The 25754-nt window shown below is 38.6% G+C and overlaps 2 protein-coding genes across 3 annotated transcripts in view; one reads left to right on the top strand and one right to left on the bottom strand.

The window, feature by feature from the left end:
* The window catches only part of LOC101858971 (cilia- and flagella-associated protein 74), a gene marked incomplete in the record, with an annotated part of 55408 nt that extends 44467 nt beyond the window's left edge, over positions 1 to 10941 (top strand). Inside the window, 5 exon segments of the mRNA XM_035972514.1 lie at positions 1906 to 2042; positions 3226 to 3237; positions 8092 to 8160; positions 9089 to 9154; positions 10431 to 10941. Coding sequence (XP_035828407.1) covers positions 1906 to 2042; positions 3226 to 3237; positions 8092 to 8160; positions 9089 to 9154; positions 10431 to 10529 — 383 coding nt within the window.
* Positions 10942 to 13255: 2314 nt separating this feature from the next.
* LOC101856844 overlaps positions 13256 to 25754 on the bottom strand; it is a 17915-nt gene continuing 5416 nt past the window's right edge. For both annotated transcript variants that reach the window (XM_035972513.1, XM_005108778.3), the window contains exons 4-12: positions 23891 to 24139; positions 22224 to 22517; positions 21273 to 21464; positions 19457 to 19562; positions 18878 to 18997; positions 17090 to 17212; positions 16783 to 16855; positions 15891 to 16005; positions 13256 to 14366 (exon numbers count right to left, since the gene is read on the bottom strand). In XM_035972513.1, coding sequence (XP_035828406.1) covers positions 14223 to 14366; positions 15891 to 16005; positions 16783 to 16855; positions 17090 to 17212; positions 18878 to 18997; positions 19457 to 19562; positions 21273 to 21464; positions 22224 to 22517; positions 23891 to 24139 — 1416 coding nt within the window. In that variant the 3' untranslated portion in view covers positions 13256 to 14222. The remainder of the gene's footprint in view (positions 14367 to 15890; positions 16006 to 16782; positions 16856 to 17089; positions 17213 to 18877; positions 18998 to 19456; positions 19563 to 21272; positions 21465 to 22223; positions 22518 to 23890; positions 24140 to 25754) is intronic.

Below are 25754 nucleotides of genomic sequence, written 5' to 3'. Positions count from 1 at the left end.
AAAATAATTTATTTCCCACTCTAACCTAATAAACCTACCACTTTTGGAGGTCTGAACTTCATAATGATGTTCAGGTCCATCTTTCGAATTTTGTTTCATTAATACAACATTACATAATACTGAAAGTATTCTTGCTTTAAAAAAAAATATCCATGTATGCTTATTCCCTACTTAAGCTTTCAGCACCATTTAGATAGTGTCTCCTGTTTAACTGCACTTAACTGTACCGGGTACTTTTATCTAAAAAAGGGGGAGTCTGGTCGGACACCACTGTAGGCCTATCTCTCGAAGGTTTACAAAATAAGTTTACTTTTCAGTTTGTCTAAAATTTCCTTTGCACAACTATATCTCTCAAAGGTTTAAAAAGTAAGTTGGTCTACAATTTCCTTTACACACCCTTTGAGGGTTCTTTTTATTTAATGTTTAAGATTTAGTAAGAGTAAGTCATGAAATGTGTATACATCTCTTACGTCAGAAAATATTCACCAATATCTTATGTGTAGTGGGTTGGTGCTTTATCGTGACTAATCCATACTTTCGTTTTTGTTTTTTCTTTTTAGTTACTTTCTATGTAGGTTTTCTTTCTTTCTTTTTAAAGTAATTTTTTCAAACCCAACAGCCTTCTTTTTCTTTGTTCCACTTTTTTGGCTTGTTTCTTTTTCATTGTAGACTTATAAGTGCTTCAAACGTTTGTAATTTTAGTGTACCATAAGCTTTCTCCTAAGCTGTTTTTTTTTCACTTGATTCGACGTTCATGCATCATCCTCCTGTGTCATTAAAACTCCCTGTGATCTCGACATAAGCTATTTGTCAGTGATGTCAGGCACTAATTTGGGCAAACTCCAAAATTTTCTCAAACTGGATTTATGACTATGTTGTGGAGCGGGATCAAATACATTATTTCAATGAATGATGCAGAAACTCAATTTTGATGTTTAAAATGCATGAAAAAGTGGCATGAAATTTGGGTTGAAGCTTTCCTTGTTAATTCAACAGTCTTTATCCTCTCCTGTAAATTAAGCTTCCCAGGATATAGCCCATCTGTGCCTGACACCATCTTTATACAGTGTATCTTGGACTGGTGTAAGATGTGCAGATATTTGTGGTCTCACTGGAGAAAAGTCGCAATCATTTCATAGATGTATATTTATTGTCATTTTTATAATTACTTATTATCAAACACATTTGTCATATATTCCCCCCCCCCCCCCCCCCCCCCAACCAGGCAGTGCTACTGACCGAAGTGTCTTTAAGCCATTCCCAAAGGGGGGATATTAACATGTTCTTATGGACAGTAGAATTGTAAATGGATTGGTTTATCAATGTAGACAACTGGCCAAGTCTTTCTCCTTCTAGGCATTTTATCTGGGACTAGCTCCCACAACATTTGAGGAATACAGAGTCAGAGGCAAAGATTCAGAATTCATTTAAAAAACATACCTTATGAAATGTCATCTATGAAATACCCTCTTGATTGTTAGTCTTTCTTATCTATAGTACTCTGATGTTCATAATGTGATGTGATGTATCAACGAATGTATGCTCATGTTAGTGTTAATCCAAAGAGCTTATGTACGCACGTTCATCCACATGTATTTTGTGTTATGATGAAAGTATTGTATAGTGTCTAGAGCTATACAGGAGTGGATGCTATAGAAGTTAATATTCTCATTATCATCATTATAATAATAATAATAGGGCCTTATTATTATTATTATTATTATTATTATTATTATCATTATTGTTGTTGTTGTTGTTGTTGTTGTTATTGTTGTTGTTGGTATTATTTTTATTGTTGTTATTATTATTATTTTTATCATTATTATTATTTCGTCTTCTTCTTGCTGTTATTATTATTATTATACTTACTATTACACTTTAACTGTCTCTGTATCTTCTGTGCAGAAGGGAAAGGCGTGCTGGCCATGTCCCCCCCGGCCCTGGTCACCATCAACAGCGTGATGGCCAACGACACATTCCAGCCGGCCGTGCGGGAGATCTACGCCGGCTGTGTCAGGACCATGGCCGTGAGCCAGAAGAAGGTGGGAACTCGCACCGATAGTCTGTCGCTCATTTCTACAACTTGTGCTCACTTTTGTGGTCTCTAACGTTTTTCATGTATGTGTAAGCGTCACACGGTACTGATGTACTCTAGTATGTGTATGCACAGGAGATCTTGGGTTGTGAAGTGTTAATGGTCTTCATTTGGTTTAGTTTTCTAGACATTAATAAATTTATCATGTTTTGTTTGTGGTGGCAGAAATATTATGTTCATTAATAAGAGGTTCCAGTTGAAGTGTGTCTACAACTGAAGAGACATATTTACCTACGTCGTGTACAGAAAACAAATTTTGAATACTACGAAGCATCAGAGAATAAGAGAAACATTGGTGCTCAGCTCAGTACTCTATGAATTGGGGTGTTGGGGATGGTAGATGATTCTAGTCATCAAAACGTTGAATTTCTAACAATATGGATGGTGCCCCAGGTAACAGAAAGACTTGAACTAGACTTTCAAAAGTGCACAACCAAAGATAAAGACATAATTTAATCTGAAGAGTTTGTTTCCAAGTGTGTTCAAGTGCTTCATTCCATTCGCCTGTCCTCTCTGACCTATAATCTTTTCTTTGGTTTAATGGAGCCAACAATATTCACAGGATATCACTATAAGTAGGCCTAGAGAGTTTGAATGAACCTGATCTTCCACTTAAATACTTTTCCTTGGTGCATATTTTTCCATTGAAATTGTGAAGTAAAACCAGCTTTAAGAACCAATGTTGTCATCTCTCAGATATCTCTGTATTTAATACTCTACTTGTAGGTCCTACTGTTAGCCTTTGTATAACGAATATTATTTGCACCTTTCTGATTTGCTCATGCACAAATTGTTTTGGGCCATAGATGGTCTTTTGCAACATCGTGAACTTAGTTTTTTTGGGTTATTTTTTTAACTGAATTTGTTTGCTTGCGGTGTACACTTGAATTTCCATTCTTTTGGTTTGGTTTTTTTTTCTGCTGTGTTTGACTTGGATTTTTTATTTTTCATTATATTTGGAAGAAAATATTACAATCTGTCGATATACTCCAAAAGGTATATCAAAATCATTAACTGTTTTCATTTATGTATTATTATATCGCATAACTCTATGATTTGACTTTGTATTTTTTTCCTCGCCTTGTTTCCTCCCCTTGTTCATGTTACATCTGTCGCTGTGTGCAACCCAGCCCGGAAAAACGGTACAGTATTGTTACATCATCGCTTCCGCTTCGCTCACGTGAACAGCTGACTGAGTCTCGTATTCGGCTATAGATAGATCCAACTTGCTGTAAAGAAAAATTTGTGAAATTAATAATTAATCTCTCACGTTTTATCTTTTATCTTTTCCCAAGTTAAAAATTGTGGATTTCTACTTTCCTTTCTAGAGTAACAAAAAAGGCTTATTTGTGTCACGACGCGGTGGAATCAGACGCTCGTCAATTTTTTGGCATGTGGAGTTGTTATTGGTATCATCTGAAAGCTGATTTATTTGCCTTGCTTCCAACGAAATAAATATCCATGTTTCTTTGATAGAACTCAAGATATTTGTGATTGAAGGAAGTGAGTTCGCCTGGTTTTAGTGGTGAAATTAGTGAGAAAATGGCTGCCAAAATTTGAAACTCCAGTGGCCAAAGACTCGAGTCTTTGAAAATTTTAAATGACATATTTTGTGCCTTCAATCAATGTTTTTCAGTAAAATTCACATGGAAATGTGTTTTTATGTTGACATAAGAGTGGTTAAGCCAAAAAATTAAGATTCGATTAAAAATTTCCAAACTGGTGGGAAAAATGCATGTTTCTCCGATTTCGTTATTTTGACGAGTGCCTGATTCCACCACTCTGCCTCACATTTACTGAACAGACCATTCATAGTCTGAATAGTCGGATGGAAAATAGTTCAAGAAAGCCTTCGATTATCTCAAGTTGAAAAATGAAGATTCCCCACCAGTATACAGGTAATCTTTCATTGCTTGTAGGCTTGTTTTCAGCTGTTCAACGTCAATTTCACTTCTATTGTACATACAGTGAAAAGTGGGTTTCTCGAACTTGTCAAGGCGTCATTCAGTTTGAGTTCAGATGAAGGTAAACTTTAATCCTCCTTTCTACATTTTCTACAAAATGCCCAGGCAGCTCCAAGTCTGAGTTAGTTGTGAGTTAAAGAGATTACACAGCTATATCAACAGCAACAATGCTCTGTCAAAGCTCAGTTGATATCATGCTGCAACAAACATTTTTGAAGATGAGAAATCAGTTGTGACGTCATAGTTCAAGAAATTCACTTTCCAGTCAAAGTTCTTCTTCTTCTATATGCTACCTGTGTAGTTATGTCTACACACACACAAATACATAATATATTGGTGTGTGTCTAGGCTATATTATATATATATCATATCATATCTCTCTATATGTATTCAAAATATTTATGTTAATGTACAGAATTATTTAACTTACATGAAAACACTAATCATATCTTCTAACATATGTTATTATATTACTGCTTTTGCTTATCTAGATGTGATCGCATGTTTACTCATTGCTTAGTAATTGTACCAAAAAAGTTTTGACCAATAATATTCAGATATTATAGTAGGCCTACATGTGTTAGAAATTCTTCCATCAAGCCATCACAGATATCAGAAAAAGTTTGACAATCATGCACCAGTGTCTGTATACTTCACGGGAAGCTGAGACTGTTTCTGTCTGTTTTAGGATCTGCTTGAGTAATAATAGTTGAAAAGTGCATAAAGCGTGCTGTAGAGCATGGATGTGCGTTATATAAATGCAATTATTATTATTATGATAATTATTATTTTAATTAATATCATTATTATTATTATTATTTATTATGATTATTATTATTATTATTATTTCACTTTCTGTTATTTTTTCCTAAAACTATAGGGATTTTTACCTCGTTGCACTTGTTGACACTTTCTGATTCGGTTCCTGTTCTTCTTCCTTTTTTCATTTCTTTGTTAGAGTGGAGGCCTAGCTTCTCCAGTGTTTTTGTTATTGATTGTTTTATGATGGAAGAGTCTGTTGTTGTTGTTGTTGTTGTTGTGAACAATGTGTGCTCTTTTGTATGTTGTTTCTTTCTAAGTAGCCCAGGTCTTTCAGTGGGTAGGACTTTTCACTGTTGCAAAATCTGACCTCATCTTTACTCTATGTTCTCACTCTTTTCGTCTGTCTCTGTTAAAAGTGTATCTGTGGGGGCTCTCGTGATCTAGAAGTTAAGGTGTTGGCCTCTCATTCAAAGGTCCCGGGTTCAAATTCGGGTGGCGACCATAAAATTTTCTTCTCTAAAATTGTCTCCGTTCACCTCCTTTCCTGCTCTCTAGCAATTTTCTGCCGTCTGCTTTCGTCTCCTCTTTCTGCCCCCACCCTCTCACCCCTTACTCTGGGTTCCTGACTCTTTCTGCAGCCTTTCTACTGCTACTCCTTGGCTCCTTCTTACTGCTGTCTTTCAGCTACACCCCTGATCTTCTGGTAAGAAAGATCTACACCTAGCCTTCTCGGACAAGGGCGAAAAATATCGGAGGGCCCATGTGCAAGTTGCACACGTTAAAGATCCCTTGGTGGTCTAAAATTGATAAGAGTAGGCTTCGGCCGCCACCCGGGCAAAATTCAAAATTTCCTACCTGCTGAATAAGTTTCATGTGTCCCGTGCAGTTATACGACCTTATGCAGTAGTGAGCGCCGTAAAACACTTCCCCCCCAAAAAAAATTAAAATAAGTGTATCTGTCTATCTGTCTGTCTGTCATTCAGTCTATCTGTTTGACTGACTGTATACGTCAGTAGGAGTGAGAGTAGATCTTTTTATTCCTCGTTATTTCTCTGTATAGATTTTATTTTTACTCCTTTGTAGTAAATGGGATACATGTAGGCTACAGATTTTTTAACAATTCATACTTTGTTTTTTCATAATCTGTCCTTTCTATTCACTCTCCCTCTCTGGCTCTGTCCCTGGTTTTTTTGTTAGGTTGATTGTTTGTTTGTTTTTTGGGGGTAATTGTTTTTTTTGTTGTTGTTGTTTTGTTGGGTTTTTGGTTTTTTGTTGTTGTTTTGTTTGGGGTTGTTTTGGGGTTTTTTTGTTGTTGGGGTTTTTTTTTGGGGGGGGTGTTATGAAATCTGTTAATTAATTGCATTAGTTATTAGACTAAAGTAGAAGAATATAGGCCTATGATAATTCTCTACTCTAACACCAAGTTAAAAAGTTCTTTTGTTTTATTTGAAAAAGTGATGCAGAAATGGGACACTTACATTAGACTTGATGATGGCTCTTTGAAAGCTTGCAACTCGTCATAGTTTTGATAGAATGAAAAATTCCTTTAACTACTGTACTTTCAAACTAAAAGAAAAAAAGTTCATCTCTGAAATCATTATTGTGTAATGTAATTGATATATGATTCACACCCCCATCAACGCAATTTAGATCATAAAGGAATCAGGCTGTTTGGTGCCTGCCTATCAGGGATACAGCAGACAGATGGAGAGACTCAAGTTTTAAAATCTCACTAGGGAATTGTACTCCTGTCTTCTGCTTGCATTGTCAGATAGCCTAACCCCTACACCACGGACGCCAGTTCTTTGAGATTGTCACCCACAATTTTTGTTGTTCTCATAAAATTTTGTCCATTGTCTTCTTAAAGCTATATTCATCACCATCGTCCTCTGTTTTATTTAGTGACCCACCTTTCACACCCGACTCGTGGACCGTGTTTCTTTTTAGACTGTTATGTTATTCTTTTCTCATTTGCTGGAGACCAAACTTACGTACAATTAAGATAAAAGTTCATTAATGTAATTTTTCAACTTTAAGTGTAGATCAGACTCGACCAGGTCTAATGCTCTTTGACAATGTCAGGTTTATACTTACTTTTCCATCAGTTAGTTAAATAAGAAAAAAAAGCATTTCGTTTAGCCTGACCTTTTGTCACAAATCATGCTAAGACATTGAATAGAAGTCACCCTGAAGAGTGATTGTGTGTACAGAATTCATGAATCAAGTTCTTGCTTTTGTGCTTGAATATAATGAAGCTGGTTTTTGTTAACAATTTAGTTTACAAATTCACGATTCCTTCATGAAATATGAAAACATTCAAAACGCCCTAAACAATAAGGAAACTGTACAATACCCTTTTTACTCCCATTACACAGTCTCTCAAATGTCAATCTCAAGAAAAAGTTGCTTTGTGTTATGTTATTGGGCCATTCTATGAAAAATGAACCTGCACTGTAACAGCTACTCTAATAGTAAATACTGTAGGTTAACGCAGGAATGATGAACTGCTGAAAAAATCTTTAGTAGTGATAGGGCATTTCTTCTTTTTAAGAATAAGAGACATTTTTTTTAAAAGAAAGGATGATTCTATCAGTTCGCTAATTAATGAATTATCACCTGCTGGAATTTTTTTTCAGCAGATTATCGTCTCCAAGGTATGAAGTTATGCAGTTTCGTCTTTCATGGAGGGGCCCTCTTAATAAAAATAAGATATTATTGTGATATAATTATTATGTTTTGTGACGAAACTTGTAACAATGCAGTGTTATGATGCCTTTTCATGGAATCGGTGCTAAATAATGTTGTGGTTGTCTAATCTTGTGAAAACAGCAAGATGGGATGGGTAATTTAGTCAGATTTAATCACTGTCTCGGCAATATAAATTCCTTTTCCAAAAATAAACCTATTAAGTAAAGTTTATATCATATTATGTAATTACTTTTTTTTAGTTTTTCATCAATTTTCTTTATTTGACTTCTATTTGCTCTCAGTTTGTTTGAACTTAATATAAAATGTAAAGGACTCTTGCAATCCTAACAAACTGTCCAAAGTAAGATCTCGACTCACTACAAAGAAATGCTGGCGAGGCACCACAAGTGAGTTGTGCTCTTTCCCGAGTTTCGGTTGAAATAACCATAACTTGAAACCAAAACCAAATCCTTGGCTACTCTATGGGAGTGATTTAATGTAAGTTGACCCTGGTATGTATGAAAGCTTAGTTAAGAATATTGTTGACAAAGACTTCAATATTTGTGCATTTTGTCATTTCAGAACGGTGAATTTGTGGTAGAGGGTATTCAAACTCTTCTTCAAAAAGGTTTTACAGTGGAGCCTCAGAGGGTGAGTGGACACACGGTTGTTGTGTGTTGTACTTTCTTATGGACACTATAATAATATAGTTCTTTAGGAGGGGGGGGGGTAACTCCCACATCTGCCAGGGCCGTTCCTTGTTGTGTGGTATACGCCTCAGTGAAAAAACAAATAATTAATTTGTGAGTCATCGTGGAGAAATCATGCACTCGTCTAAATGATTAGTTCAAAGAAACAGGTATTGTTCCTTCAGTGTGGCAACTTTTATTGAAATTTTTATTTTTGGCTCAACACCTTTAATGTCCATATAAAATACATTTTCATGCGAATTTTCCTGAAAAACGTTGTATAATGGCACAAAGTATGTAAGTTTTCAGTTTTCAAGGACTCTCAGGCTATAGAAGTTACCAAACTTTGGCAGCCATTTTCTAGATGATTTAACCTCTGAAACCATACTACGCCCACCTTCTTCAATCACAAATATTTTGACTTCGATTATAGATATATGGGTGGGGGAATTTTCATAGAAAGCAAGGCAATAAATGAATAAGATTTCAGATGATACCAATAACTCCACATGCCAAAAAAAATTGACGAGCGCCTGATTCCACCACGTCATGACACATTTGTTATAAATCTTCCTCTTGTGGGAATGGAAGCTCATGTCCTTTAGCATACAGTATACAGTGTAATACAAGATTAGACCTACCCAAAAAGAAATAAAAAAGACTTCACCCCCCCACCCTCACCCCCCCCCCCCCCTCCCAATCACCCCTTTTTTTAAAAGGTCATCCTCCGAAGAGAAAAAGACTGCCTTGTTTAAAAAATCTTCCCCTTTTGAAAGTCAAACATCATGCTCTTATCATGCAAGATGAAGCCTACTACTACCAACAACACCACAGCTGTTATGAGGCAAAGTTCTGTTGTTGATTCTCTGTTTGCTTCCATCTTTTTGCAGGGAATGGTGGAAGCAGGAACCAAGAAACCCATTGTGTTTACATGGACACCCCCACAAGGATTTGATGTAAGTAAAGACGGATTGTGGGTTGTGGATTGCAGAGAAATTAATTTTTAATGAACGGCAAACATTGATTGCAGATGTCTGTTTCAGATCTGGCACTAGAAGAAGATAGAGTTGAAGTAATGAAAGATAGAACCTTTTTGTCTGCTCGGGACAAAAAATCTTGGTAATCTCCTTTTAGAGTGATGCCAACTCTAACCCTTTCACTGCTATAGAATCTAAGATATATCCTAGACGTCTGAGGCCAAAATAGAGGAGAAAATATTGATGACATTAGCTGTGCCGTTCACAGTTTAAACTGCAGATTCAGAAAAACCTACACTTGCTTCTAGAAGCAGTAAATTATTATATTGATTAATTGAAGTCTCATAACTCATAAGCAATGGTGAAATTTCAAGCGAGCTATAAAATTAAAATAGCTACTTCTATGAGGATCTGATACATTATGATTAAATTTGATGCCAAATGCCCCACAGAAATAAAATGAAGGATTGCCATGGCCAGAGACAGTTTCAATAAAATGAGTTTAACCCTGAAAAGATAGAATTATCTCGATGGCACCAAAAGTTAGGGTTTCAGAAGGCGATGTGTGGTCTGCCCATCTATGTGGCTGTGAATGCTGGGTACAGTCAAAACCCATTGTCGAAGAGAGAAGTGGTTGTCTTATTTAGACACATGGACATCTTGGACATTGTCATTATAGTTATAGGCCTATTATTTTTTAAAACACAAGAATGGAAATTCATTAGCTCACTGAAGAGGTCTCCCGTTGAAAACACGGGATGGGCTGTGAGTGTTGTCAGACGTTTCCCGGTGAAAACATGGGATTGTCATTATAGCCGTTTAGCTTCTATATATATAAATGCAGCTAAAAGCGTGGGATCCAACTTAGACATATGCGTAGCCATGTTTCACTCCACAAAATAATTACCTGAAATCAGTAAATAACTTTTTGATCCAGAGCATTTTTTAGTTAGCCGACTGCCTTAAAAAAATCATGACAAATAATCTAGCAGAGATAGTCGCTTGTACTTAAGAACGTTTATTGCTCTTGTGTTGTTCTTGATTGGGTCAAAAGGGCATTGCAGTTGGTTAAATGGTTCAGATTTTGTATAATTTTGAAAAAAACTCAAAAACCTTCAGTCTGTTGCTGGTACATCGTAAAATCCTTCAGCCTTCAGTGAGTTAGAGCAGGTTCAACTGTGTGTTGATGCGCATGCTCCTTTTTACTCAAACCTAAATTCACAAATGATCAAAGTTTTTTTATTTCCGCCAACAGCCGAGCAACACAATAGAAGAGACGGCCATCTTGACGCTGCGATGTGACGTCACCGAGCAGATTCCGCTGATGATTCGAGCCATGGTCGTCTCCGAATGAGAGAGGAAGGCGGCTGCGCAGGGGAGAGAAGCCTGAAGGAGACAAGCAAGCATCGTGATCTGGCAGGAAGTTGTCGGGACGGTTCAAGGCGTACAACACATAAACTTCCCTCACAATATTACATGATGGATGTCACACCTTGTCCTCTCAGCTTCCAGAACTTTCCGATTACTATTGTGATATATTTTTTTCTTTTCTAATCTTCAGAATTTTCACACCCATGTTAGTAAGCAACATCCAGCGTAATCCAAGACATTTCACGTTCAGAATCTTGAATAGACTATTTCTGTTCAAACATAACAGAAAAAGACTTTCACTTCAGAGACTAGTAGGAGCAGTTTGAGCTCGAGGCAAAATAGAAGGTTTTACTAGGACACTAAGCCTACTTTCTACTTTTCATCCAAAAAAAAAATTGTACTGTAGTTTGATGAACAAACACTTAATGAAAAAAAATGAGAAGATGAAGAAAAAGAGAAAGAAAAAATAAAACTCTGTTATAGTTATATCGAAGATGGAAAAACAAAGTGGCAGGCATTTTTATCATACCCATAACTAGAAATCTTTTTTTTAAAAATAATGTTTTAAAAATTAGGCAACTGTGCTATGATGACTGTCACGATATCTGAAAAACTTGACTCAACTATAAATGAGAAGGAATAGGAAACTTATGAAAGTGTCACCATGCCCTACCTCCCTCCCTCTCCCTCCCTCCCTCTCCCTCCCTCCCTCCCTCCCTCCCTCCCTCTCTCCCTCCCTCCCTCTCTCTCTCTCTCTCTCTCTCTCTCTCTCTCTCCCCCTCTCCCTCTCTCTCTCTCTCTCTCTCTCTCTCTCTCTCTCTCCCTCCCTCTCTCCCTCTCTCTCTCCCTCTCCCTCTCTCTCTCTCTCTCTCTCTCTCTCTCTCTCTCTCTCTCTCTCTCTCTTTCATGTACCAGAAGAATTACCAAAAGCCACTTTGCCATTTTTAAATTGAATGTTGTTCTTTTTATTCGGTATCATTTGCCAAACTATAAAGCCAATGTAATAGTATTCATCACTTAACTAGCGATGCTGTGATATTATTATTAATGATTGACACAACCTATGGATGATTTTGACAAATAAAGGAGAGGAACTTCTCTTTACAACAGTCTCAGTATTGTTACTCTTCCATCATCGACCATAATAACAATGACAGTTGACAGTTTACCTGGCCATGTCTGATGATGATCAAGATATCAGCTGAGGAAATTATTTCTTAATTATAGAAAAAGAAACAGCAAGGATTGAGATGATTTATGGCTAGTGTTATGGCCAATGAGACTAATTCTAGCAGAAAGAGTTTGCCACATTCGGAGCATTTTTTTAAAACCTTCACATCTACTTGTGGATGTGCACAGCAAGCGGACTTCTCTTGGCTTCAGCATTTTTAAGTTGTGAAGCCTCATATATAACGTGTTGCCCTCAGTGGTTTCTGCTCTCTGATTGGGTCTGTCGGGAACTCTTCAACCTATGCTGGATTGTTTACATCACTATCCGTGGGTACCGGTTGTCTGGTATTTAGGATACTGTACTCGTCATGAGGTTGCAGATTTGGGAGTTCAAGCTTCAGGCCCAATGTTGTGTCCTCGGGAAAGGCACTTTACACAAACTTTCCTCACTTCACCTAGGTGTGAATGGGTACCTGGCCATAGACAGTGAAAGATCTTGTCATTATGTTAGTGTTTTAGCACCCATGAAATGGCAGTTGCAGTATGCTTCACAGAAAGTTGAGATTGTTTCAGAATGCTATCAGGTCTGCTGGGGTAATAATTTGAATTGTAAAGCGCAAAGAGCTTGCTGTTAAGTAGGAATTTGTGCTATACAAATGCTATCTATTATTATTTGTTTGTTTTTGTTTGTTTGTTTTGTTTTTGTAAGTGTTTTGCGGCGCTCGCAACTGCACACATAATGTCATATGAGCGCGCGGGGCACAATAAACTTTTTCAGTTGGTAGGAAATTTTGAATTTTGCCCAGGTGGCGGCCGAAGCCTACTCTTATCGATTTTAGACCACCAAGGGATCTTTAACGTGCGCAACTTGCACATAGACCCTCCAAGATTTTCCGCCCTTGTCTGAGAAGGCTAGGTGCAGATCTTTCCTACCAGAAGATCAGGGGTGTGACTGAAATACAGTAGTAAGAAAGAGCCAAGGAGTAGTAGTAGAAAGGTGGCAGAAAGAGTCAGGAGCCCAGAGGAGGGGGCAAAGGAGGTGAGGGGGTGGGGGCAGAAAGAGGAGACGAAAGCAGACGACAGAACATTGCCAGAGCCAGAGAGCAGGAAAGGAGGTGAAAGGAGACAATTTTAGAGATTTTATGGTGTTGATGTGTTTCTCTTTACTCAAACAAATGGAAATTCTCAAAAGCTGATTTTGTTTTTTTATCTCAGAATACATTAGTGGCATTAGTGTTATAATGAATAGGCTCTTCAGTGTTGCATGAAAAAGACTAAAATTTCATTTCCGATTGGAAAGTTATTTTATCGAGTTGCTCCATCTGCCTGCTAGGTTACCAAGTCCTTCTCTGTCCAGGTTGGTCCACAATGCCAACAACAACCAGGTTGGCCCTCGCAGGCCAGCTCTATGCAGACCGCCTCCTGTGCCATCTTAACTGGACCAATGCAAGTGCAAAACATTTACAATCATTTACAATCAGCTCAAGAAAACATAGTTCCTAAACCGTATAATCCAACAAAGTTATCTCAAAGAAACTCTTTTTTTTAAAATAAATGTAGGGTTTTTTTATTTTTAAGCTCCCATTGAGACAAATTTCAAAGAAAACGAAATAACAGAAAAACAATATTTATATCACAAGTCGATACAAATGCTTCAGATTAGAAAACACCTAATTCTAAAAATGTCAAATCCAACAATAAAGATTCCAGCATTGTTACTTCAAAGAAGTTGGGGGGTTGTGAAAAAAGTTAACAAAAAACTTGCAGGTCTTCTACCCATCTGTTTTCAAAAGTGACACAAAGAATCCAATATTCCTATCACATCATGTTCAACAGAAACAACAATTTCGCGTAACCATCATCGACCGTGGTCTGCCTCATTTCCTTTTGCCCTTTCCCTTCAGGGAGGGCAAAATCACAAGAAATACTCATCCCTTCCATCCACAGAACCCGCAAGTCGAGTCGTTCATATAAAAATATAATTCCAAACATATTGGCCACGTCTTTCTTTTTGAGCATACCAAAGAGGTCGAGATATGAAAGGAGGGACATAATACGTGGGCATTCTACTTACTCTATGTCTGCCGTCTAGACAAAGCTGTGCCATGCATACTGCTTAATCCTCATCAATATCAATGGACAGCAAAATATATATAAAGTGTGCTGACACAATGAGTTACTTCTCGGATTCAAGCCTTATGGAAATATAAACATCAAGCTTATAAGTGAAGTTTTACCATTTATACGAATGAAATAATACGAGGCATGTTATACATAAAAAATAGAGCATCAATAGAAAATCTACTAATTTGATCTCGATGTTGATTTTGTACCAATATCTCCATTTGTGGATTGCAAAAAGTAACTCATTTTGTCAGCACTACACACATATTTAATTGACAAAACATATTCCCTTCACTAGGATCTAACTCCAATCTTTTGCATTCTGAAGAACAAAGAACAAATAATCTATTCCGTACAACTCGGCTGCTACAACGAGACCAATTCATCTGTCTCCCTCATCGGGTGTTGGCACAAAAGTTCCAGAGACCGGTGTGAAGGCGACAGAAAACTGGACAGTTGACCACACCTCCTGGTCCAAGGCCTCGTCAGACTGGACGTCCATGGAGGAGAGACGGTGCTGAGGGATCTGAACAAACAATCAAAGGGCAGATGGGGGGGGGGTGGCAGCAAAGGAAAAGATGAATTGATCAAACCGCATAAAAATCATCAAAAATCTCATTAAAAAATACGCTGTACTTATCTGAAAGTGTGTACATAAACCATACAGGCAAAGAGTAGAAAACTACTAGTATATACAGTAGAACACGGCTATAGCGGGACATTTGGTTCCAGAAGAAAAACCCCGCTGTAGGCGAGTTCCCGCTTCAGGAATGCAAAGGAGAAATTACAGAAAAATTTCTTTAAATCCACATCAATGAAATTTGCGCTTTTGATTAGTCTTCTTTTTCTTGTCAACTTCGTTGGTTATCTCGGCCTTTAATTCGAGTGAGAAGCATTTCCTTTTGTCCTTGTTGAAAGTCATCTTTTCCTCGGTCTCGTTGCTTGTGCTGTCTATCGTACCGGTAGGCCACTGTAGAGCTGGTGAAGTGGATGCGTGCGTATGCCTATGAGCATCAACAATCGCAATTCAATGAATCAGGAATCACACACTACACGCTCTCTCCTCTTCTTTTACTTTTTAGCCTAGCCTAGGCCTAGGGTTATGGCCTATACGCTCTCATACAGAGCGTCAAAGGTACGGCACATCACTTTTGGAGTGGCTCACGTAACGCGCTCTCCGCACCATCTCTCTCTGCCGCCTGCCCCACCTCGATCATCTCTGGACTGGCCAATCACAACGCCGCACCGCTGACTGCCAGTTTGAAGCCCGCCTACAGCCCCCCAACTCCCTTCCCCCCATCTAGAGCTCGCGTGATCTCTCCCGCTGTATCCAAGTTCGGACCTTTCCTTGCCCCGTTAAACCCGAGCACAGGTAATTGACTTCACATAGAGAAAAAAAAGGGGGGGATTCCGGTAAGGTCCCACTGTAGGGATGGTCCCGATGTAACAGGTGCCACTATAGTCGTGTTCTACTGTATATAAGCGTATAATAAGTGATAAGACAATACATATTTGGTTTGTTTGAGTAAAGAGAAGCACATTGAAATGATAACATCCATTTAGTGAAGGGAAAAGCTTGATACACAAACAAGAAAAAACAACACAGGGAAAGTACGAATGTTGGACCCCCTCCCTCCCCCCAGATTAGACCAAACAGTCAAGGGAAAAATAATATAAGCCACAAGTTACTGAGAAAGGAAATTAATGTTCCACTTAATTCTAGTTTTACTACACATGCAACATTAAGAGGTCATTATATACTTGCTAAAGATTAGAAGTGTTTCTTGAGAGTAAGAAAGAAAGGAAAGAAGAGAGATAAGGATGATAGATGCTTGACAGGAAAGGAAGAGTGAAAGAGGAGCAAACCCCACCAGAGCACCTGCTAACCACCCACAGGAAATTTATGAAGAACAAAATTCAACGGCTAGCATATATATCAACATCCCAACAAAAAAGATGGAGATATTCAATGAAAATTTTCTCCAGTCGGACGCAACAATTCCACTAACACTAACAGCGGCACAGACAAAAACGTAGCCCTAACACTGACCGTGACAACAGAGTATCCAAGGATCTGTAGATGTCTTATATCCACTAGTGTATGACCTGTCAGTTGACCGCTGTCCTGGCAAAAGTCGGAACTTGACAACAACTGCACTGCAACCCTAGGAAAATGAAAAAAATACAACAAAACTTCTGAGAAAAGGAAAAATGTAAAAATTGTAGAAGTTTAACACCCCTTGCATCACTGTAAATTTATTCAAGAGGCGAGACCTTGAAATTTAACTCTCCAACAGGACCGAGCCAAATGGGAAAATTCTCATAAAACGTCTTTCCCAAGCACACAACATCGAGCAGAGCTGAGCCATTAACCCCTGAATCCATCATTTTGTGATTATGAGTCTGGTAGTCAAACCACTAAACTACTGACACCACCAAACCATCCAGAGCACTGATAATTATGACTTTGAAACAAATAAATTGTGAGATCATCACAGCACTCCTTGTATATCAACAACACGCATCAGCTGACACTTGTTACCACAAGGTCGACAGTGACAACGTTTTCAATAACAGTTATACCCAGTGCACACTGCAAATCTGATTCAACAGATTAAGTCAGGGCCAGCCACATTTTTCTTCATGGATGGGACAGAAGCTAGCATTTAGGGAAAATATTACAGAATCAATAAATTTGACAGTGACTTTCAAAATCAAATGCATTAGTTTCTTAAGGTTGCAAGTTGAATCAGTCTGATTGAGCCACAATGGTAGTTTTGGCACAATCCATAAATGAAAAAAACTCACCGGACTGACTCAGTATGATGAATCTGACTGGCAGTGTGCATTGGGAATAACACTACAACAGAAACAAGCTTAACGACGGAACCCGTAGAGATCTGCATTGTACTCACTTTTCAAAACTAGGCATCAGTACTCACTTTTCATAGTCATTCCGCAAGTTGTCTGACGGTATCACAGGGAGGCCGTTTGAGTCAAACATCAGGAGGAAGTCTGGAGAAAAAGAAAAAAATCGGAATTATTATCTATTTTTCTCTTAATCATTTTCATCTATTATTATTATCATTATTATTATTATTATTACTATTATTTTTATTATTATTATTATCATTATTATCATTATTACTACTATTATTATCATTGATATAATTATTATGATAAAATGATATTACAATAATCCCTACCAGAATCCCTGTTCTAGACAAACTGAGAGAACGTTTTAGTCACCTATGTGGTGTCCATACGGACTATGCTGAGACGTTTTCACAAAACTTTCGGCTCCAAACACACGACAGAGAGAGCTCATGAGTCTGTCACTTAGGAACTTCAAGTCATCGCTGCCAGACAGGCCTGAAAATGTAACCAAAGAAAATTTGTTTAAGTATAAACTCAAAAAGATCATGCGCTTCGAATCCCCATTTGCACCACACGACTCAGTATTTTAAGGCATTTTCTTTTTCAAACCAATCTAAAGATGCTCCAAATAAAGACCAGTAAACTTGTTTTCCGTATTAATTCCTCATCATCATCAAAGACAGATACAGTGGAACTCGGATTCAACGAGCTCGGTTCAACGAGAACTCGGATTCAACGAGATGAGATAGATTCCCCGTTTTTTTTCTTCTTTAATATCATTAAAAATAACCCGGATTCAACGAGCACTTAAATCAGCAAGCTCGGATTGAACGAGGTCACTTCCAGGGTGAACAGCCCCCGCAGACGTGGCTTCTCTCATTTTTCTCCCAGAACGAACTTTATTAATTCCCGGAAACCATCCATTGCACCTGCATTGTGAACCATTATTCACTTAGCCGATTGCATGCGACCAATCAGCGGCCTTTTTTCATACCAACACATGCGTTGTTGGCATGTGCACATGTCTACTCTAGCATGTGTTGGGGTCGGATGAGCGGCCTGCACACGTGTGACTGTGTGTGCATGTCGGAGAGGGCACTAGCGGTCCGGGCGTTGAACGTCGCAGATACAAACACGTCACAGTCTTTTTTTTCCCCTCTGTAACTGATCATTATTACAATGATAAGCTAGTCTTGATGAGTTATGAATTGTGCGCTGGTCTATGGAATCAAAAGTTGCCGTATGCTAGGCTCTACACAGCAACACAACTTTTTGGTAAACAATCGAGATGACACAGGCGAGTGCGTTTGAACGAATCGGGCTATTATTTTACGCAGCCCATACTATGCAGGCATTTCAGGCACTACTTGTGACTTCTCTTTATTCATTACTTCCTCAGTGCCCGTAATTATCTATACAAAACCTCATGTTTGCTATAACGAACACTCGGATTCAACGAGATTTTAGGCCAGGCCCAGCGACCTCGTTGAATCTGAGTTCCACTGTATAACCTAGGACACAGCCACAAGTTTCACAAATAACAAAAATGTCAAGAGATGGAAAAACATCCCCCTACAACGCCACTCTACCTGGACAGTTACTGGATCAGTAACAAACTTAACTCTTTCCAAGTGCAATTATATCACCACTCATATGTAATACATAGACTGGTGGCTCAGTCGCTTCCTGCATGGAAAGTTTTTTTTTAATCCATCTATTTTCTCTCAAACTCAAAGCAAACAGACCCAAAGTGGCACAAGAACACCAACAGGGAAACGCTGTCGGTAAAATATAACATTCTCATAGTTTCATTTCTATCTACTATCTCTTTATGGGTGTCTTTGACAAAAGCAAGTTGTTTTCATTTTTCTTTCATCTGTTTGCCAATGGTTTTGATTACCTTCATTACATTCTTTAATTTTTCTCTCACCTTTCAGCAAATGTTGCCTGACAGAATTAAAAACAGTCGAACCATCTCTAACGACAACCTGTCCGAGACAATCACCTGTACAAATGACCCCTTCCTACTTCCCTACTTGTATTTTTTCTACATTTTAATGTCTTTGTCAAAGAGGAACACCTGCTTTAGATAACCACTTTTTTCATCCATGGTGGTTACTTTTCTTATACAAGTTTTGACTGAATTTTCCTTCCTCTTACCAGCCGGCAAATGTTTGTGGCAAAACCAGGTCAGGTTGACATGAGGACACTCCAGACAGATGCTTCTGTTGAGCAGCGCCAGGTTCCCTAAGGCACTCTCTCTCTGCGATTTGGAGCTCTCTGGAATTTTTAAAAAAACAAAAAAACAACAAATGTTGAGTTTCTTTGGGGGGGAAAAGCACACAAGCACAACAGCTATCATCGACTTTCACTATGTAATTTTGTTCTCATTCTGACATAATTTTCTTTTTTCAGTTCTAATTAGCATTCTAGACACTTCATAAATTGATAACAGGTGCAACTAATACTAGACTCATTGTAGTGAAAAGTTAAGAAAAAAGAAAAAATCAGATGGACAGACAGAAACAACACTGAAGAAAAGAAAAGAAGTAGGACTTACAAGCGAGACCCTCCAACCACAGATACAGTTGAGCAATTTACTAAGAAAAAAAGCAAAAAAACAAAGAACAAATTCACCAAAATATTCACAAAACACAACCTCCAAAAACACAGCAAAAGCTTTCATCAACAATGCTGAGTTACTGAATGCTTTCCCCTCCTTTGAGCTAAGTTCCTCACCTGCCAGTTCTTTCTCCAGTGAAAGAAGAAAATCTAAACTGAAGATCTTCTGTAGCACGTCATCGGGAAAAACCTCCACCATTGACAGGTACAGAGCGATTTCAACCTGAAACTCACAAAATATTTCTATAAAAACTCCATAAATCTACCTGAAAGCCACAAAATACTCTGTAAACATTCAATAACTCAACCTCAAAGTTACAAATACTTCATAAATGCACCATGATTCAACCTAAAACTTATTAAGTACTCAATAAATACACCCTAATTCAACCTGACACTCACAAAATACACAGTAATACACCATTTAAATCAATTTCAAAGTAACAAAATCCTCAATAAATACACCTTAATTCAACCTCAAACTTACAAAATCCTCATTATATACTCCATAATTCTCAAATTCTATCACAACGAAATACACAATAATACAAAATAATACTCCTTAACATCTCTTGTTACAAAATAATAAATATTCTATTACACTATTCAACACTTTTTTATTACAAAATATTCAATAATGCAAGATATTACAAACCAATATCTCTCGTAAATTTTTTTTTTAAATTCTTGCAGTGGTACTCGCATTTAACGAGAACTCAGATTCAACGAAAGGAGATGTATTCACCGTTTGTTTTTTTTCTTTTTTAAAATCATTATAAATAACCTGGATTAAAAAAACACTTAAATCAGCAAGCTCGGATTCAACGAGGTCACTTCCAGGGTGAACAGCCCCCGCAGACATGGCTTTGTCCATTTTTCTCCCACAACGAACTTTATCTATTCCCGGAAAGCATCCATTGCATTTGCATCGTGAACCATTATTCACTTAGTCAATTGCATGCGACCAATCAGCGGCCTTCTTCCATACCAACACATGCGTTATTGGCATGTGCACATGTCTACTATAGTATGTGTCGGGGTCCGAATAGCAGAATGTGACTGTGTGTGCGTGTTGAGAGGGAGGGGCACCATCAGTCCGGGCGTGAAACGTCGCAGATACAATTGCGTCAGTCTTTTTTTTCCCCTGCAACTATTCATTATTACAATGATAAGCTAGTCTTGACGTAGATCTACGTAATGAATTGTGTGTTGGTCTATGGAAGCAAAAGTTGGCGTATGTTAGGCTCTACACAGCAACACAACTTTTTGGTAAACAATCGAGATGACACAGGCATGCATTTGCACGGATAGGTCAATTTTTTTTGCACAGCTCCAAATATGCAGGCACTTCAGGCACCACTTGTTACTTCTCTTTATACATTACTTGCTCAATGTCTGTAATTATCTACACAAAACCTCATGTTTGCTACAACGAACACTGGGATTCAACTAGATTTTAGGTCAGGCCCGGCGACTTCGTTGAATCCAAGTTCCACTGTACAAGATAATACTAATATACGTTGCTCATAATAAAATACTCAATAAATACCCACAAATTGCCTTGATGGGGGTGTTTTGTAAATTGTTTTTGTTAAGTGTTTTACGGCACTCGCAACTGCATAAGGTCATATGAGCGCGCGGGACACACCTTACATTTTCAGTTGGTAGGAAATTTTTTAATTTTGCCCGGGCGGCGGCCGAAGCCTACTCTTATCGATTTTAGACCACTAAGGGATCTTTAACGTGCGCAACTTGCACACGGGCCCTCTGAGATTTTTCGCCTTTGTCCGAGAAGGCTAGGTGTAGATCTTTCCCACCTGAAGATCTGGTGTGTGGCTGAAAGACAGCTGTAAGAAGAAGCGAAGGAGTAGCAGTAGAGATGAGGGTGTAAAACATTATCAAAAAACAAAAACAAAAACAAAATAGCAGTTACCTGCTTGGTCTTGGAGAGACACGTAGATCTCATGACATCTGATGCCAGCTGATGACTCCAGGCAACAAACTTCTCAAACTGTCTCGGCTGGTAGCCTGATTTGGCCATGACCTCCAGCAGCTGTAGAGAGGCCAAAAAGTTCTCCTCTGTCCTTGACCTTACAACACAAAACAAGGTCTCCAATGTCTCGGCCTGAAACAACAAAACAATACACGTGCTGGATCATGGACATTGGGCATGAGCTTTTCTTAATGGAAGAAGGAAGGAACAGAAATTCCATATTCCAACTATGAAGGAATAATGAGATAGACAACCACCACCACCACCACATCATCACCACCATCATCATCATCATCATCATCATCATCATCATCATCATCATCCTCATCATCATCATCATCATCATCATCATCATCATCATCATCATCATCATCATCAAAATAACAATGATAATAAAGCAAATCATTTCTATAGTCTAAAAAAACCCTCGAATGCAGCATAGCTCTAGACACTTTACAAAACATTCATCTTAGCACAAAATACATGGGCTCTTTAGATTAACGTTAACACATAAGCAACCACCCATATTTTTCAAATGGAAAAGTTTTGACATAGGATCCATACTTGCTCAGTCTTCTTCTTCACATGCCCAACCTGTAACAGACATTGGGCATCATGGTCGGCCACTCATTTCATTCAAACTGCAAACATGAGAAAATCCCCAAGGCAGAAATACAGTCTAAATTGTTCAAGACTGCCATCCATTGTCGAGGAGAAAAGAAGTTGTCTTAGACAGACAGATGTCTTGGACAGTATCTTTATAGTGTGAAAAAAAACCCACTGGAAGGGGGGTGGGGTGGGTGGGAAATGGAAGTGGTCATTGGTACAGGTAATTGTCTTGGACAGGTGAACGTCTTAGACAAGTGGTCAGTAGAGCAGGCTTCACTGTACCTCCGCAAAGTGAAACTCCGACAATTTGTTCAGCAGCGTGACGGCACGTAGACAGCTTTTCTCATCGGCAGACGACGACGCGACAAGCTGAGGCAGTTCCTTCAACAGTTCCTCGTACAGCGACCATCTCTCCCCCACCCCCGACGCAGGCCCTGAGCCCACCTGCTGTCTGCCGGTGAAGAGGGAGAACTCTGGGCTCACCCCTCTGGCTTGCTGCAGCTTGTGGCTGAACACGCTGCACAACCGAACTTTGAGCTGTTGGATCTGTTTCTTGACGTTCCCTGGAAGACTTGACTGTTGTAAAAAAAATAATTTAAAAAATTTAATTTCAGATTTATCAATCTCCATTAGGAAATTTGTTTGTTTGTTGGTCTGTCTGTTTGTTTGCTTTTTTGAGTAATGAGAAGCACATTGACATAATAAAGACCATTTTATGCACAGAAAAATTAAAACGGATAGAAACGACAAGGGAGTGGGGGTGGGGAGTAAACAAGAAGTAGGACCGAACAGTGGTGGCATCCAAACAACTTCCAAAACTTGTTTTACAATGGCATATAGACATACAAAAATAGATCAATACAAAAATATAAAATAACAACTGAATGTAACACACACAAAGTCTTATCCATACAGACACACACAGATCATTTCTGGCACACACGACATTGCTGTGCCACTGTGTGGAGTCATGACCACAGAAACTCCCCAGTGACCATGTACCTCAATACTCTGCCCAAGATGGAAGCAGCCAGCCTCCTGAATTATCTTAATTGTGTCGATGAGGGTGAAAAACATTTACATCGTCGCTGTCACAAATAATCCGTTCACATCCAAATAACAAACATTTTCATTTTTACACCCTCCCAAAGTTCTATCAAAGATACACATTTTAGGCAGGCGGACTCGCAAACGTAAGGTCATGGGTTCGAATCCCGTCAGGGGCTCGACGTTGTGTCCTTGGGAAAGGCACTTTACACAAATTTTCCTCACTTCACCCAGGTGGGAATGGGTACCCGGCTATAGACAGCGAAAGATCTTGTCAGTTTGTTAGTGTTTGAGCGCTTAATCAGCTGCTTGCGCTGTATGCTTCCCGGGAAGCTGAGAATGTTTTGGAGTGTTCTATGGTCTGCTGGGGTAATAATATAGTGTAAAGCGCATAGAGTCTGCTGTTGAGCGGGGATATGCACAATACAAATGCTATTTATTATTATTATTATTATTAATATCACCAAAACGCAGTTTAATGCTATGGTCAAGGCTTCCAATTTTCTTGCTTTTTATGGTTTCTTATAGGAATAATGAAAAAAAATAATTTTTGCCTCTGGTGTAAAAAGTACTCAAACGGACTTGAGTGGATTGCTCGCAACACTGATGACATTTTCAATCTTTCTATAGTAGCTAAAAAATAGCTTGGTATAATATACATACACCAACATACTGCCATTCCAAAGTTTTTAGAAATTAAAGAAAAAGAAAATGCATAAATCAAAACCATGACTCTGACCCTTGTCATTTAAAAATCAAAAAGTAGGAAGGAAATAACGAAAGAGAATGAAACCACACTGCAAGATGCCACTTGATGCCTTTATTTAAAAAATGGCTTTATCTGGAAACTTGCAGAACGTGTGAAATGACACTGATGGTATCATAGACAAACAAAAACATACCCTGAACCCCGCCACCATTGTCCGATGAAACGCCAGCAAGTCACCAAAGTCCAGTTTTTGCATCGACTGCGTCAACGCCGACAGTTCCACCGGGGAGATCTGGAGACCACTGGTCAGCCGATTGACCGCTAGAGTGAGAAAGAGTCTCACCTCCTCCCTCCTGGCTTCGGGCTGGTCAACTTTGTGGGTCAGTCGTTGCTCTAGGTGACGTCGAAAGTCTGTGGACCAGTAGCAGCCCCTGGCAGCTCTCTGTCAGTCAGCGGGACAAACGAGAAATACAGGTCAAGGTCAAGGCTTTCTCTCGTTTCCAACATTCTTTACAATTTTAAAACAAACAACAACAAAAAAAAGCCTTAAAAAAAAAAAATTCAGGGATGCCAAATGATTTTTGAAAAAAAAATGAAAATGAGCAGAGCATCACATCTCACCTAAAAAGTACTATGAAAAATCTTCAAAAGAGCAAACAAAAATATTTCTCTTACCATTCCCCTATCCTTTGCAAGTGTATGAAAAAAATGGAAAAAGCAGGAAAAAACAGAGATTTGGCATCCCTGACAATTGTGACGTGCGGGACTACAATGTGGATAGCCCCGGTTCAAACCCACGACGGGACATTCAGACTTGAGATGTTCTGGGAGTTCTCCACCCACCTGGCTCAGCCCTATTGGAGATAGGCACTCAATCTGGGAATCCCATCTCTTAAACAATGTTTCAGTGTTTACAGGAGCATTGAAACCATACCATACAGGACAGAGAAGAGTTTGAGTTTCAAAACATTCAGCTTTAAACAGCAATATTGCCACTGAAACAAAAACAAAGAAAGGAATCTGTGTTAAACAAAAAGTTATTGAGACTTGTAAGTTTATTATATGTTACAATTCAACTTCTAAGACACTGATTTCTCAATTTTGTCCAAATTCCTGGTGTGTAGAATTCATAATTACTCGTTTTCATGAGTTTATATATATATACACACAGTATAACATGAACACGTCGAACAGAGAACTCAAAATCACGCATTTATCGGCCTATGCCTGAGGTCCCCGATTGTTTTTCTTCTTTATCTTAGAAAGATATCCCTCGAACTACCTTGGCCAGTCTCAAAGTACTCGAGCTATCTGTATTATACTGCATATTCATGTTAATACAGAAAGTATACTCCCTGGGGCGGTGCCACTAACTGAAGTGTCTTTAGGCCATTCCCAAAGGGGGGGACATTTCTCGTTCATGCACAGCAGAATTGTAAATGGGCTGATTCACCAATGTCACGCTCATAACTGTGCCTGATCTACAACAGGAAACTGCTGCTTTTTCTTTCCTAATCCTTACTATTATCATTTTCCTCTACTTCTATTGTATGTTTGTCACACTCTTGTGACCCACTATTTCCGGGGTGCCTGGAAAGTCGAAGCAGACTTTGTGCTGTTGAAATTAAAGAGGTGAGCAGAGTAAGCCTGATTCCCTGTAAAGACTTCTCTGTTGACATCCACCCTTTGGCGCTCATATGACCTTAAGGAGTTGCGAGAGCCGTAAAACCTCTACTAAATTTTAAAAAATAAAAAAGAGAAAGTATAATAATACTAACAACAATTTAAGAACGATTATTGTCAACGATAATAGTAACAATAATTATAATAGTTGTTTTGTTTTGTTTTGTTTTTGTAAAGTGTTTTACGGCGCTCGCAACTGCATAAGGTCATATGAGCGTGCAGGACACACCTAATATTTTCAGTTGGTAGGAAATTTTGAATTTTGCCCGGGTGGCGGCCGAAGCCTTCTCTTATCGATTTTAGACCACCAAGGGATCTTTAACGTGCGCAACTTGCACATGGGCCCTCCGAGATTTTTCGCCCTTGTCCGAGAA

Source organism: Aplysia californica, unplaced genomic scaffold, assembly GCF_000002075.1.
Source record: "Aplysia californica isolate F4 #8 unplaced genomic scaffold, AplCal3.0 scaffold00719, whole genome shotgun sequence".
Taxonomy (NCBI): domain Eukaryota; kingdom Metazoa; phylum Mollusca; class Gastropoda; order Aplysiida; family Aplysiidae; genus Aplysia; species Aplysia californica.
This window is presented reverse-complemented; position numbering and strand designations above follow the sequence as displayed.